This window comes from Xenopus laevis, chromosome 7L (assembly GCF_017654675.1).
Source record: "Xenopus laevis strain J_2021 chromosome 7L, Xenopus_laevis_v10.1, whole genome shotgun sequence".
In the NCBI taxonomy this organism is placed as follows: domain Eukaryota; kingdom Metazoa; phylum Chordata; class Amphibia; order Anura; family Pipidae; genus Xenopus; species Xenopus laevis.
In genome coordinates this window covers 317,473-333,642 of record NC_054383.1, presented here as the reverse complement: position 1 = coordinate 333,642, position 16,170 = coordinate 317,473, and the positions used below count along the sequence as shown (strand labels likewise).

At 43.6% G+C, this 16,170-nt stretch overlaps 1 protein-coding gene and 2 gene segments (V, D, J or C); all 3 read right to left on the bottom strand.

The window, feature by feature from the left end:
• Positions 1–1,030: 1,030 nt before the first annotated feature.
• LOC108695686 lies at positions 1,031–1,693 on the bottom strand. The segment is given in 2 exon segments: positions 1,031–1,372; positions 1,634–1,693. Coding segments are annotated over 2 exon segments (360 nt in total).
• A 5,883-nt stretch (positions 1,694–7,576) lies between these two features.
• Positions 7,577–8,032, bottom strand: LOC108695685. The segment is given in 1 exon segment: positions 7,577–8,032. A coding segment is annotated over 1 exon segment (456 nt).
• Positions 8,033–12,214: 4,182 nt separating this feature from the next.
• The window catches only part of LOC108695684 (ephrin type-B receptor 5), a 29,928-nt gene continuing 25,972 nt past the window's right edge, over positions 12,215–16,170 (bottom strand). For both annotated transcript variants that reach the window (XM_041570076.1, XM_041570077.1), the window contains 3 exons: positions 14,690–14,883; positions 13,677–13,832; positions 12,215–13,454 (listed from right to left, as the gene is read on the bottom strand). In XM_041570076.1, the coding sequence (XP_041426010.1) occupies positions 13,346–13,454; positions 13,677–13,832; positions 14,690–14,883 (459 nt within the window). In that variant the 3' untranslated portion in view covers positions 12,215–13,345. The remainder of the gene's footprint in view (positions 13,455–13,676; positions 13,833–14,689; positions 14,884–16,170) is intronic.

Genomic DNA, 16,170 nt, shown 5'->3' with positions numbered 1-16,170 from the left:
ATATCCCCCTTATATATTTATATATAGTGATCATATCCCCTTATATATTATATATAGTGATCATATCCCCCTTATATATTTATATGTAGTGATCATATCCACCTTATATATTTATATATAGTGATCATATCCCCCTTATATATTTATATATAGTGATCATATCCCCTTATATATTTATATATAGTGATCATACCCCCTTATATATTTATATATAGTGATCATATCCCCTTATATATTATATATAGTGATCATATCCCCTTATATATTTATATATAGTGATCATATCCCCTTATATATTTATATATAGTGATCATATCCCCTTATATATTTATATATAGTGATCATATCCCCTTATATATTTATATATAGTGATCATATCCCCTTATATATTTATATATAGTGATCATATCCCCCTTATATATTTATATATAGTGATCATATCCCCTTATATATTTATATATAGTGATCATATCCCCTTATATATTTATATATAGTGATCATATCCCCTTATATATTATATATAGTGATCATATCCCTTATATATTTATATATAGTGATCATATCCCCTTATATATTTATATATAGTGATCATATCCCCTTATATATTTATATATAGTGATCATATCCCCTTATATATTTATATATAGTGATCATATCCCCTTATATATTTATGTATAGTGATCATATCCCCTTATATATTATATATAGTGATCATATCCCCTTATATATTTATATATAGTGATCATATCCCCTTATATATTTATATATAGTGATCATATCCCTTTATATATTTATATATAGTGATCATATCCCCTATTTATTCAAGTGTCATTTTGCCATTTTCTCCCAGTAAGACATATGGAGAGTGGGGGCTGATGTTGCCTGTAGTGAGGGGGGGATATGAGTGTCAGTGGGGGGATATGAGTGTCAGTGGGGGGATATTGAGTGTCAGTGGGGGATATGAGTGTGTCAGTGGGGGGTATGAGTGTCAGTGAGTGGGGGGATATGAGTGTGTCAGTGGGGGGGGGGTTAGTACAAAGGCAGTGGGTTGGGAGGTGTCACTGTGCATCACTGGCCGCACACAGATAAAGTGACTGATCTTGGGGCTTCGGGGATTTGATCTCCAGGAAACTGATCTTTCCCTTTTCAGTTCTGTTCACCTGGAAGCCATCTTTGTAGCCCTCTTCATATGTGGCATCGTAGCCCCGGAGCTGAGTAGAGATGAGCTGTAGGCCGTGCCCGTCTCTCTGTTGGTACCAGAACATGTTGTCATAGTCACTTGTCTTCTGCTCACATCTCATTAGGGCGGCAGAACCAGCTCTGGTTATAATGGATCTTGGCTCCTGGGTGATCACAACATTCTGGGAGAAACCTTGGGGCAAAATGATCAGTTGAGATATTGTCTGCTTTATTGGGGTATCACTGTACCCCCAAAGTTGCTGTTACCCCTGACTAAGTCATCTAGCAGACAAGAGGGTCCTTGGAGGGAATGTGAGAATATAGTTTTTCTGTAACCCCTTCCTATCTCCTCTGATATCATTAGGCTCTAGTTGTCAGACCCATTGAACCCCTCCATAATAAATAAAGGGGTTCTGTCCATTCTGGAGGGACCTGCCCCACTCCCAGTACTTACCGGTGGGAATGAGAAGGCAGAAGACCCAGCTCTGTATTAGGGACATGATGATTGTGACTCCCTCCCCACTGTGCCCCCTACACCCCACTCTCAGACAGGAAGTCACATGGGCTGAACCTCTCATTAACCCTTTCCTGGAAATATGCCAATGACAGAATGTTGATTCTCATGGTGTGTGTATATGTGAGAAATATACTGACCATATAGGTTTCTACTACTACTAGGGGCAAAGACTTCTTGTAATACCAGAAATAAATACATTGCAGAGGCTGCACCTAAATATGCCTGGAGATTTGTCCCCTTACAGAGCTCTTCCAGTCTGGATGGGTTAATAGGGAAAGAAAAGTGATAAGGAAAGTTTGGTGTCCCAGGAATGTAATTAAGGCTGAAAACCCAATCTAATGTCTGACCAACATTCCTCCGGCTGTTGTTTAGCAACTCCCTGTACCCCAACAGCCTTGACACCCTACACATCTCAACATACATCAATGTAGTTTGTGAATGGCTCAAGTTTGCACCCATTTAGAATTATTCCATGGGGATGCCAATTCAATGCCCACTTACCCCTGCATCAGTCCAAGGGTGACGTATATCGTTGCTTTTTCTGTAACATATTGTATAAGCAGATTGGGGGGTACTGCAGGGGCCAGACAGTGGGGTATGGGCTCAGGGCACATCCTACAAGGGCTGAGGGTTCACCTCTCTTAGGATAATATGGGGTTCACCTGTATAAGGATGGGATAATGTGGGGCTCATCTCAATAAAGAAAGGAAAATGAGGGGCTCCTCTGTATCAGGATAGGATAACGTGGGGCTCCTCTGTATTAGGATAGGATAATGTGGGGCTCCTCTGTATTAGGATAGGATAATGTGGGGCTCATCTCAATAAAGAAAGGAAAATGAGGGGCTCCTATGTATCAGGATAGGATAACGTGGGGCTCCTCTGTATTAGGATAGGATAATGTGGGACTCCTCTATATTAGGATAGAATAATGTGGGGCTCCTCTGTATTAGGATAGGATAATGTGGGGCTCCTCTGTATTAGGATAGGATAATGTGGGGCTCCTCTGTATTAGGATAGGATAATGTGGGGCTCCTCTCAATTAAGAAAGGATAGTGTGCAGCTCCTCGGTATTAGGATAGGATAATGTGGGCCCCTCTATCTCAGAATAGGATATTGTGGTGCTCCTCTATATTAGGATAGGATAATATGGGGCTCCTGTCAATTAAGAAAGAATAATGTTTGGCTCCTCTGTATTAGGATAGGATAATGTGGGGTGCCTCTATATCAGAATAGAATGTTGTGGGGCTCCTCTGTATTAGGATAGGATAATGTGGGGTGCCTCTATATCAGAATAGAATGTTGTGGGGCTCCTCTGTATCAGGATAGGATAATGTGGGACTCCTCTGTAATAGGATAGGATAATGTAGGCATGACTTTTATTTGGATAGTATAATGTAGGGTTCACTTTAGGAGGAAAGGTTTTTGTTATGGTTTCCCCTCTGTCTGTTCCCCTGTGAGACTCCAGGCACAATAGTAGGTCCCACTGTCATTCACTTGAGCTGTGCTGGACCTGATAGAGAACTGGCTGTTTGTAGGTCTCTCTGGCTGGAAGTGACTGAGTGTTAGCTGCTCGACTGAATCTTTGGATACTGAGTAGGACAGAAGAAGTAGAGTGCCTCCAGTTGGCTCTTGTCTGTACCAGTACATATTGGGAGTGTCAGCTCCATCTACTGTGCAGTTAATGGACACGGGGTGCCCGGGGGGTGTGACAAGAACAAGGGGGGACTGGCGAATGGACTGAGAGAGGCACAAGGACACATGGAGAGAGACAAGAGTGAGGAGACAGTTCATGGCTCCGGGAGAGACTGTCTAATGGCAAAGCCCATAGCCCAGACCTTGTAGTAACTTCTCCTACTGCCTCTCTGATGTGCCTAATTCTCCCCCAGTCTCACAGTGACACCTTGTGACCCACATAGGAACATAAGGAAGAGTCACGTACAGCAGTCAGGGGGTTCCCTTCCCCAAACGTTTCTCTTTATTGAGCAAAAGGATCCAATAGAAATTCATGCTCAGGATCTCGGGTATCCAAGGGGGCAGCACCCATGCCGACACCCCGACACCCACTACTGTCCCCCCATTAACTCCAATAATCTATAACCTGATCTTCATGTTTTACCCTTGTGCCCTAAACACCCAGTTGGAGATTATTTGTTGGATGGATTTCAGTTGGAGGGGGGTAAAACTAATATTTGTGAATAGATCAATGAGAAGGTTCTGTCCCCGACCCCTCAAGCTCCAGAAACACAAGATGGGGCATTGGGCTGGTGGCATCAGGTTGCCCCAGGAACTGCTGTGCATTTAGCAGAGTGGGGTATAAAGTGCTTAAAGGTGGGGGTATATACTGGTATATATGGGCATAACTGGCATATACTGGACATACCCAAGAAGAACTGGGTAGAACTGTATATAATGATATAACTAAGCACAACAGGGTACATCAGGGTATACACAGGGAGAACTGGTTAAAAGAGGGTATAACAGGGTGTAAGGGTGCAGATGGGTATTACTGGGTATAAGGGGTATAACAGGGTGTAAGGGTGCAGATGGGTATTACTGGGTATAAGGGGTATAACAGGGTGTAAATATTTGGTCAAAACCAAGACTAGGCCTGGATTGGGATTCAAATTAGGTCCTGGCATTATGGGTACACAGAGGTCCAATAAATAGTGAGTAGTGATGGGCGAATTTCTCCCGTTGGTAAAAATTTTGTGAAAAAATTGTAAAAATCTAAAATTGACGTCCGCGTCCAATTCTGGACACACGCCCGAAAAGTCACTCGGGTCAATTTTGTTGCTGGTGTTAAAGTCAATGGGTGTCCAAAATTTTTGATTCGTGAATTTATTCGCCCATCACTAATAGTGAGTATTGCCCCGGTTACTGGTTCTGTTGTAGGAAAATCATCAAAGGGGATCACAGGGTACCACCCATTTTAGGGTCCTGACTGGCTTTCCTTTGGGGCCACACATGCCGTTTGGGGCACAGGGGGCCCCTGACATTATATAACTGACCCGTTTTCTGTATCTGGGGTTTTTTGTCAGGCCCCCCCAGGCCCAGCCCCACTGTGTGACTCCAGGCACAGAAATAGATTCCAGAATCATTCAGAAAAACCCCATCAGAGTTGAGGCTGAAGTTTTCTTTGCTGCTTCGCTTTGCACTGAAGTGACTAAGTGTCAGCTCTTCTACTGAGCCAGCAGCAACTGAAGAAGCTATAAAGCCAAACGTTCCCCCTCCCTGGCTCTGTCTGTACCAATACATGTAGGGGTCCCCAGCACCCAGCACCCGGCAGCTCAATTCCACCTTGTCCCCGGGGCGGAGAGTCAGTGCTGGGGGGGATTGTGTGATGGACTGAGACAGGGAATGGGGGAGGCAGAGCAGGAGGAGAGCGAGAGACATGGAGACGTCTGACTTTCGTTCTTTTATTTCTCTCTCCAGACTGTCTCTTGTGAGTGTCTGTGGGACAGTCTCACACCCCTCCCTCTCTGTCTCTGATGTTTGGCAGAATGTTGTTCAGTTTCTCAGAAAAGACTGGGAGCCTCAATCTCATTACAATATCATTATAATCTCATTACAATCTCATTACAATCTCATTAAATCTCATTACAATGGTGCCACCTGGTGGCTCAGGGAGAGAATTGCACATCAGAACAGTAATAATAAATTAAATAAAGAACCCAATGGGAAGGGGCAGATCTGTGGGTCTCTCTCGTGTATCAGGGGGTGCGACACTCAGTCCTGGCTCCCGTGGAGCTGACAATCACACTCTGACAATGTACATGGGGGGGGGTAGAAGTGACTGGGGGCCCAAGAGTTGAACCTTGTTCTGGGGTCGTGGAGCTGCGCCACTGGTGAGATAATTGGGGCAGGTATTTATTCTATTGTCAGCTGGTTGTCACATGACAGTTATTATAGGGGGATTTGCAGCCCCGTCTACAATGAGGCTTTGGCAGTTGGGCCCCGGGCCCCACAAGGTAAAAGCAACTGGGCTGGTTCAGAGAGTGTGAGCTGGGGGGGCACTGGTACCAACTGGGCCAGACACTGGTTGTTGTATGTAACACATTAACCATTTATTAACTGCATGAAATTCTAACTCCAAACCCAACAACTGAAGAACCTTAAAGGGAAAGTTCACTTTCCAACACTTCTTTCAGTTCAGTTGGTTTTAGACACTTCCCCAGAAATAAAGACTTTTTCCAATTATTTTTTCTAATATTGAAGTGTGAAGTTTCATGATTCGCTTTCTTATGTGTTTGTGAAGCAGCTGTGAGAGGGGGGTCAGCGACCCTGTAACTGATCCATGAGTTGATCCACGTGTTTGTCCCTGCTGAGCAGAATCTCTGGGTTTCATAAAAAACAGATATTAGAATTGATACAATAGTTACACTTATATTCCCCATAGATCCTACTGAGAAATGGATCAACTAATTGTAACAACTAATTGTAACAACTAATTGTAACAAATTATAACAGAATCTGCACCTGAATTACTGAGCTGTCAGACTCAAACACCACAGACACCAACATTCAACTTTACACTTAGATTTTGGAAAAACAGTAAAAAATAAATAATGGAAAGTAATTTAAAAAAGTTTTTATTTCTGGGGAACAATCTGAACGTAAAAAAACTGTTTGGAAGGTGAACATCCCCTTTAATATACAATGACCCCCCTCCCTCCTTAGAGACAACAGGGGACCTCTCTCTTATAATAGATTTGTATTTAGTTTTAAGATGCTGATTTATGTGTGGAAGGCACCCCTATAGTACCACTAATACTCCACCCATATAATACCCCCAATACCCCACCCATATAATACTCCTAATACCCCACCCATATAATACTCACCCCTATAGTACCACTAATACCAGCCCATATAATACTCATCCAAATAATACTCCTAATACCCCGCCCATATAATCCTCACCCAAATAATACTCCTAATACCCGATTATTATAATAATTTCTCCCAGACAAAAAAGGCGCCACAAGAAAAAACGTCCATTGTCTTTAATACATTTGGAGTGAGAAAAAACCATCACTCACATAAAATATTGTGACACCAGTTGACTTTTTTTTCATCGATTCACAAATTTTTTGTAGTTTTGTGAATTTTTCAGGGAAGCAAAAGGGACAGACTGGCTAATCAGTAATGGCAGCTGTATTACCCGACCCTCACGCTGCACGGGGGCAAATACTGCGATTATGTCCATGAAGCTCAGTTGCAGGTGAGAGTTTAGCAGAGTTAAAACCCACAGGACTTTATGTTTGTTGTTCAGCCCCAGATCTATAAGTTCCAAACTCCTCGTACACCTCCGGCCTGTGCCCCTCCCCCTACGGCAAACACGTAACCTGGGCACGAGATTTGAAAACTGGCTCAGGACATTTTGCCAGTGTCACTTGCTGAGACTAAACGGCAGAAAATAACTTTGTGCGGCTGCAGATTGAAATGGCTCCATGTACAACATTCATTAATCACATGAAAATGCAGAATAATTCTACATGCGCCAACTGAAATCTGCAGCCACACGCAGTTATATTCCTGGATTTAGTAGCCCACGTGTGACTGTGGCAAATTGCTCCTGGTGCCATTGCCCTAAAAGGCTCATTACACTGTATGGCACCCACCAATTGGCCCCTCACACCCCATGTCATATATTACAGGGGCCACTGTGTCATATGTTTCAGGGGCCACTGAGTCATATATTGCAGGGGCCACTGAGTCATATATTGCTGGGGCCACTGAGTCAAATATTGCAGGGGCCACTGAGTCATATATTGCAGGGGCCACTGAGTCATATATTGCAGGGGCCACTGAGTCATATATTGCAGGGGCCACTGAGTCATATATTACAGGGGCGACTGAGTCATATATTGCTGGGGCCACTCAGGGCTCGCAGGAGTGTGTGGCAGGTGCAAAAAGCTGTGCGGGTTTTTGTAATGCCCCCCCCTTCACTTGCTCCCCTGTGTGACTCCAAGCACAATAGTAAATTCCACCATCTGTCTCCTTTGCTTCTTTGCTGCTCAGACTGAAATCGGATTCACTGCTCCTCTTTGACTGAAAGTGACGGATTGTCGGCTCTTCTGCCGAGTCCTTCCCAAAGGAGAATGCTATGAGTTCTAGCCCCCCCCTACCTACATCCTGCTTGTACCAGTACATATAGGGGTCTGAGGCTCCCACAACTGAGCAATTCAGAGACACGGCCCCTTCTAGGGGGACAATGAGAATGTGGGGGGTCTGAGTGATGGTCTGGGACAGACAGGGCAGGACATAGAGGGAGAGGAGGGTCAGGATCATTTCCATTGTGACAGTCTGGATGTATTTAATGGCAGATTTCCTCATTTCTACATCAGCCTCCCCACCCCCATGTCATTGCCAACCCCCCCGGGCCACTGCCATCTCCTCCCATTTCCGATGCACAAGTGTCAGTTACAACAATAGACAATTGCTCCGTGTGCAGCGACACCCTGTGGCCAATTCAGTAACTGCAGTGGAAACAAACATATTGACATAAACCACATTTGTAGTTAAGTCCAGTTAGACCCCCACTGGGTGTGACACCCTATTATATGCGCATTGTGGGTCACCCATGATTTTGTGTGGGGGGAGGGACAAAAATGTATTTTATTGTGGAAGGCCACCAAAATGAAAACCCCGGGCCCCGGCCAATACCAAGTGCAGCTGATGGGGATTTCACAATATATATAGATAATATATTCACAGTACAGTATTAGGTGTTATGGGGGGCTGTAGGTTGGGGCTCACTGTATTAAAGGCATGAACCTTTATTAATATGAATCATTTTTATTAACATTAATAGAAATATGAATTGAATTCATCAGGATAAATGTTTGAGGCTTCTGATTCGCTGCTAGGGAGCAATAACAAGTACAGGTATGGGATCCATTATCTGGAAACCCCTTATCTGGAAAGCTCCAAATTATGGAAAGGCCATCTCTCATAGACTCCATTATAATCAAATAATCCAAATTTTTCAAATTGATTCCTTTTTTCTGTGTAATAATAAAACAGTCACTTGTACTTGATCCCAACTAAGATATAATTAATCCCATTAAAAGTAAAACCAGTTTATTGGCTTTATTTCATGTTTATATGATTTTCTAGTAGATTTAAGGTATGAAGATCCAAAATATGGAAAGCTGTTAGCCAGAAACCCCCAGGTCCCGATCATTGTGGATAACAGATCCCATACCTGTAATATGAGAATGAGATAGAATGACTGAGTTTATTATTAAAGAGATTAGATAGAGAGTCAGCTCTGCATCAGTCCAACACAATCACAACCTCTGGATCGTCTGTTTCCCAATAACCAACAAATGATCCAAATTCCCGGCACTCATTGATGGCTCCAAGGCGCAGAGCCAAAGTTGAGGCTCCTTTTTCCCACGAGACCTTGAACCCCCAAATGCCCAGCAGTACAATATTCCGCATAGACTTAGTTACTCAGTCACAGTTACTCAGTCACCTCCCTGTGCTACAGACACTGTCCCAGTAATACACAGTAAGTACATCACAGACACTGGATTCAAATCTCCCGAAATCTGCCAAGTTTTACTTTACTCATGAATGACTAGAAATTCAATCTCTATATATAGTGACTCATTATAGAATCCACCTGCACCCCCATACTTACTGGGATTTGGGGGTTCCCTTACTGCTGCAGCCACAGGAGCCCCCACTTATTACACAAGGACACTCTCACACTTGTGTCTCTCACTCACAATCACACAAGAGCCGGAGAAGGGAAAATAGGACTTTATGTAGAGCAGTGACCCCCATTTGCCTCCTCTATTTAGGCCCCAGCATTTCAGTCTCTTTGCACTGACTGTCCTGAACTCGCCCTCCAGCACCAGTGATTCATGGGCCTCTCTCTGTTAGTTTTGGGGCTGTGGGTTCCCCCACCAGAGAGGCCAGAAAACTCAGCCCCTGCACTGAGATACAATTGTAACTAATAATAGTTCCTGAAACGTAATTCAAAAATAGGCTTTTGAAAGAGAAACCAGAATAGGCAGCCCCTGCACTTAGATACAATTTTAACTAGGGATGCAACGAATCCAGGATTCGGTTCAGGATTCATCCAGGATTCAGCCTTTTTAAGCAGCATCCAAATCCTAATTTGCATATGCAAATTAGGGGCGAGGAAGGAAATCACGTGACTTTTTTTTGTCACAAAACAAGGAAGTAAAAAATGTTTCCCCTTCCCACCCCTAATTTGCATATGCAAATTAGGGGCGAGGAAGGAAATCACGTGACTTTTTTTGTCACAAAACAAGGAAGTAAAAAATGTTTCCCCTTCCCACCCCTAATTTGCATATGTAGGATTCGCATTCGGTTCGGTATTCGGCCAAATCTTTTGTGAAGGATTCAGGGGTTAGGCCGAATCCAAAATAATGAATTCAGTGCATCCCTAATTGTAACTAATAAGAGTGTCTGAAATGTAATAAAATAAGAGGCTTTTGGCAGAGAGAACAGACTACTCAGCCCCTGCACTGAGATACAATTGTAACTAATAAGAGTTTCTGAAATGTAATAAAAGAATAGGCTTTTGGCAGAGAGAAAAGAATACTCAGCCCCTGCACTGAGATACAATTGTAACTAATAAGAGTTTCTGAAATGTAATAAAAGAAGAGGCTTTTGGCAGAGAGAACAGAATACTCAGCATCTGCACTGAGATACAATTGTAACTAATAAGATAAGTCACAGCTTAAAAGGCAATTTCATCTTCATTAGCAAAACTGCAATCACACAGTAGAATTACTACAGAAAACAGAAAACCAGCATATTAACTCCAGAAGTGCCAGTATAAATGAAGGATAATCAGATTAAACCCACGATAAGAGAGTTGGAAGGTAGTGAATATTGTGTGGGGAGTCCCTCGCCCCTATTTGCTGGTGACCAGACCCACAATGATTGGTTCTTCTCCCCACGGCCGGGACATCTCTGATGGAAACAAAACATTTACCCGATTTAGAGGTTTATTAATAAATAGCAAAACAAATGTGGGAGGAGCCAGGGCTGAGAGGCTGCACTGGGGCAATTAACCCTTAGACACACCCATTCCCTTCTGCACTGGGCCTGACTGTATATCTGGCACTTTACCAGTAGGGGTCAATGTACTGCTAATTTCTCTCTCTATAAAAGCCCCTCTTAGAAACACCCCCTGTTTTTAGGGAATTAGTGGCCCCATAAGGGAAGTGGCCAGTGGGGCTCATATCTTGGCTCCTACAGAGACTCAGTCCAGCCATGATTTGCCCCTCACTGGCTTTTAGTGCAGCTCAGAGGAATTTCTTTATTGGGTCAGAACCCACTTACGACCAGTCAGCGCGACAAGCACAACCCCTGCTTTGCCTGTTTGGGACATTGTTAACCCCTGCTTTGCCTGTTTGGGACATTGTTAACCCCTGCTTTGCCTGTTTGGGACATTGTTAACCCTTGTTTTGCCTGTTTGGGACATTGTTAACCCCTGCTTTGCCTGTTTGGGACATTGTTAACCCCTGCTTTGCCTGTTTGGGACATTGTTAACCCCTGCTTTGCCTGTTTGGGACATTGTTAACCCTTGTTTTGCCTGTTTGGGACATTGTTAACCCCTGCTTTGCCTGTTTGGGACATTGTTAACCCCTGCTTTGCCTGTTTGGGACATTGTTAACCCTTGTTTTGCCTGTTTGGGACATTGTTAACCCTTGTTTTGCCTGTTTGGGACATTGTTAACTCTTGTTTTGCCTGTTTGGGAGATTGTTAACCCTTGTTTCGCCTGTTTGGGAGACATGTGAGAGGGATGTGACAGTTACCAGCTGCTCAGGTGATCTCAGAGATTACACAGGTACCTGTAAGGACAGTAAGTAAGTCTGACAGCATTGAGGGAGCCCCTGTTATACCTTCACCGAGGGACACATCTAGTTGTCTCCTCATTCACACACACAGTCCAATTTCCACGTTTCATGTTAATCGGAGCCTATTTCTGCCCTTTCATTTAGGCTGCAGTGTCTTTTCCAGTCTAATATGTTATAATCACCGCACGCCTGTAGTTCTACTGCACTGCTGGTTCTGGCCCTCCGCTGACCCGGCAATGTCCCTTAGCAACAGCAAAATTTGTTCACAGATCCACACACAATATTTCTGCAGTCAGGGAACTTACCCCTTTTATTGTGTTGCCACAGTATCAACGTTTGGGGAGCAGCCCCTCCATTCATCAGGATTAGACACAAGTGTTCAAACCCTTTTATTCCCACAGTTCTGTCTCCTCTCCCATAATTTCAGCATCAAGTGCAAATACAAAACCCACAGTGGATTCCCCAATGTGCCAGTCAGTAAAGTGCAAAGTCCATATTGTTGATATTAAATGTCACAAAGTTCATATTCCCAGAGACATAACATATTACATATTACATATTACATGTTACATATTACATATTACATATAAAATTGATGACATGTATTAGAAGAAAGTGGTTACATCTAGTAGAAAGATTGAATTCAATTTACTCACAGCCAGTGTTACTATTACCTTAACTCATTTGTTACCCCCCCCCGGACTTTCTTATCTGTGAAGAAAAAAGGGGGCACAGGTGAAAATCAGCCAATAAAATTCATACACTAATTGTCTAATCGAGATGAAGGGAGGGTGTGCTCCCCAAATGTTGATAAGGGGGATAAGCTCCCCGACTGCAGACAAATTGTGTGTGCGGATCCGTGAAGTTTGTTCTTTTCCAGTCTATCCGTTTCTTCCTAAGGCCCCCCCCACTGGTACCCACACTATCCAGCTGGCACGTGTTGGGGGACTTTGGGGTACACACCAGGGTTATACTGGGGGCTATTTGTACTGAGCCTTTATTAGAGTATTAAGTCATTGGTTAGAATTGTCCTGTTATTGTCACAATATGTAACAGATCACTGTCATTCCTGTGTGTCTGGTTACTGGATCTCTGGGGTGTGACCAGGCTGCAGGAGCACACGTTTAGGTACATGTACAGGTGAGTTACATATATACAGGCCCAGGTGTAACCTAGTGTGTCCTGCTCTCTGCCAGTCTGTGTATCACCCAGAGTATGTACCAGTGAGTGTGCCCTGATCATGCTGTGCCAGTCTGTGTATGTGCCAGTCTGTGTATGTGCCAGTCTGTGTATGTGCCAGTCTGTGTATGTGTCAGTCTGTGTATGTGCCAGTCTGTGTATGTGCCAGTCTGTGTATGTGCCAGTCTGTGTATGTGCCAGTCTGTGTATGTGTCAGTCTGTGTATGTGTCAGTCTGTGTATGTGCCAGTCTGTGTATGTGCCAGTCAGTGTATGTGTCAGTCTGTGTATGTGCCAGTCTGTGTATGTGCCAGTCTGTGTATGTGCCAGTCTGTGTATGTGTCAGTCTGTGTATGTGTCAGTCTGTGTATGTGCCAGTCTGTGTATGTGCCAGTCTGTGTATGTGCCAGTCTGTGTATGTGTCAGTCTGTGTATGTGCCAGTGGGGGGGGTCCTTTCAGTCAGTGCCAATGTTTTATGCCCAGTTGCCTGTCTATGAGCTGTACTGTGTCTCTGCCACCTTGTGCATATGCCAGTCAGTGCCACCTCGGGAAGTTCCTCCATCACAATAGGACAATGACATTTTCTGGAGAGCCAATGAAACAATTCTGCTCCTGTATTGGGCCCTCACACCTCCAGGGGCTCTAATGGCTGCAGATGAGCTTTCAGGAGCTGAATACTACTCAGGATCTTCTTCTGGTGCCCGGAGAGAGTCACTCCCATTGTCCGGATATCCCTGAGCAGAGAAAATATATGGATTATTGATCAGCAGATATCCCTGAGCAGGTGAAATGTATATATTATTGATCAGAGGATATCCCTGGGCAGGGACTTGTGTTGGACTTTATTTATATTTATTATTGTTACTATGGTTTTTTTTTTTATAACAACAGGACCCATAAGGAACCAAACCCAAAAGGAACATGTATCAGGGACACACACAAAAGGTTCTTCTTACTCTGCCGTGAGCCGAGAAATGGCCTCCAGTGTTGTGTATCCGGCTTTGTCAAAGTTCTCCTTGTATCTCTGCATCTTGATGGCCTCCAACCATTCGTGGGGAGAGGAGAGTGAGGGCAGATCTGGGGGGCAGTTACTAAGAAGAGGCTGTGAGGGTCTGAAGGGAAGATTGTTATTAGTCCTGACCCAGAAGACTGGATTAAACATATAAAGTTACAGTTGTGTCTCTACGTTGGGTGGGTAAGAAGGCAGAGTAATGTGTTTTACCCCATAAGTGATCATGTGAACTAATTTCAGACACGTGCCCCATTCATACTCAGAGATACATGGAAACACTCAGCAGGTGGGCACCACAGTATAAAGAAGAGAGTTGTGCCTTTTTGTATCCCTATAGGATGTACCCAAAATACAGTCACTGCTCAGATGTACTGGGTGTCATCTCTCTCTCTCTCATCCCTATGGACATCTTGGAAATGACTAGAAAGTAGGAACCATCGGATGTGGGAGTTTTATCTTGGAATAGGCTACTTTGAATATTTCTGTAGGACCTGCCTAAGGTAAAGCCACTGGCCAGATGTACCAAGTCCCATCTATCTAAAGCAAACACCAAGAAAAAAATACCCCAAATACCCAGAAACCAGAAGGTTGACAACATAGGATGTGGTGGAGTTATAACTTAGGATAGTCCTTTGTATATATCCATGTAGGACCTGTCTAGGTGTAGTCACTGCTCAGATGTACCAGGTCCCACCTCTCTGACACAATCTCATTAGATCTTTACTCAGAAACCAGAAGATGGGCACCATGAGATATAGGAGGATTTATATCTTAGGAATGGTCTCCTTTATATTATATATATACCTCTAGAACCTTCCCAAAGTGGAGTCACTGCCCAAATATACTAGGTCCCATCTCTCAAGCCCACCCCATTGACAATTACCCACAAACTAGCAGGTGAGCAGAGAAGTCACTTGGCTTAATATAAAGCAGATGGTTTAAGGGCAAATTCCTTACCTACTAGATGAGACCCCCACAGATTTTAAGCAGTTTGGATTTCTTATCATTCGGTCCAGAGAGCTAACAATCTGCTCAAAACGGGGCCTCTGGGCGCGCTCTCTCTGCCAGCAGTCTAACATCAGCAAGTGGAGGGCAGTGGGGCAGTCTGGGGGTGGGGGCAGTCTGTATTCTTGCTCTAGGGCTTCCAGGACCTGAAAAACACACAAAAGGAATAGGTTAAACAGTCAGGAATTCACTTGTGGGTTTGGGTAAGGGAGATTTTCAGGTCACACTGTTTGAGACCCCCATCCTATTGAACAGGGTGCTAGTGTCCCCAATAATGAAGTTTCAAGAATGAGGAGGGTTGAAAGAAATGATTCCTGCAAATTAATTGGAATTAATTAAAAGTAAATGATTTATGGGCAACAAGTGTATATGTTCTCCCAATGCAATGGGTACCCCAAATACATATAGGCCGGTTAATTAACTCAAAATATTAAGGTATTATCCTAAGGATTGTAATAAAGTTATTCTGCCTTTGTTCTTCTAAATCCAAATACAATTTAAAGCACAGTACCTACCTTGTCCAGTAGGAGGCACTGCATGACATGTTTCTCGCCTTATAAAGCCATTTGTTACTAACAAAAAACTTTGTGGGGTGCAATGAGGTTGTGACCACAAAATTCACATTCACAGACAAATACAAGAGATCCTCAATATATTGATAATGGTTTGAGTGCAGAGGACTCTTGTATTTGTCTATGTGTAGTGATGGGCGAATTTATTCGCCAGGTGCGAATTCATGGCGAATTTGCGCGATTCGCCGCCAGCGAATAAATTCACGAAATGCCCGCAAAAATTCGCCGGCGTCAAAAAAAAAATTTCTGAAAAAACGGGCGCCGGCGTCAAAAACGGGCCCCGGCTTTAAAAAAATGGGCGCTGGCGTCAAAAACGAGACGCGAAATTCGCGAATTTTTTGGCGAAGCGAAACGGCACAAATTCGCCCATCACTAGCTATGTGAATTTTGTGGTGACATCCTCATTGCACCCCCGCTTAATGTTTTTAAAAATTAGTGGTGAGCACAACTTTCCCTTGTTTGTTATAACAAAAACCTCTGCCGTAAATAAATTCTGCACCCGAGAAAAAGAAAAGGTACTTGCCTACATATATGTGCCTCTATAGCTGAATTGCCTGTGGTGCTGCTTATATAGTGAGATGCAAAATGGCAAGTAATTGCAAGTGTGCCCTGGATTTAATGCAAAAACACTGGAGCAGGGCATGGGAAGTAGGTGCAGAGAGAAGAAGGGAGACCCAGTATAGATTAGGCTCATCAATAAGGCAGTTGAAGTCAGAGAAGGGCAATGTCAGAGAAGATCATGGGCTGTCGAGGGTATTCCATAGTGCCCATCAGAAGGGAGTCAATAAGATCATGGGTATGGGCATTAGTGGGTATTCCATAGTGCCCAGTAGAAGGGAGTGAATAAGATCATGGGTATGA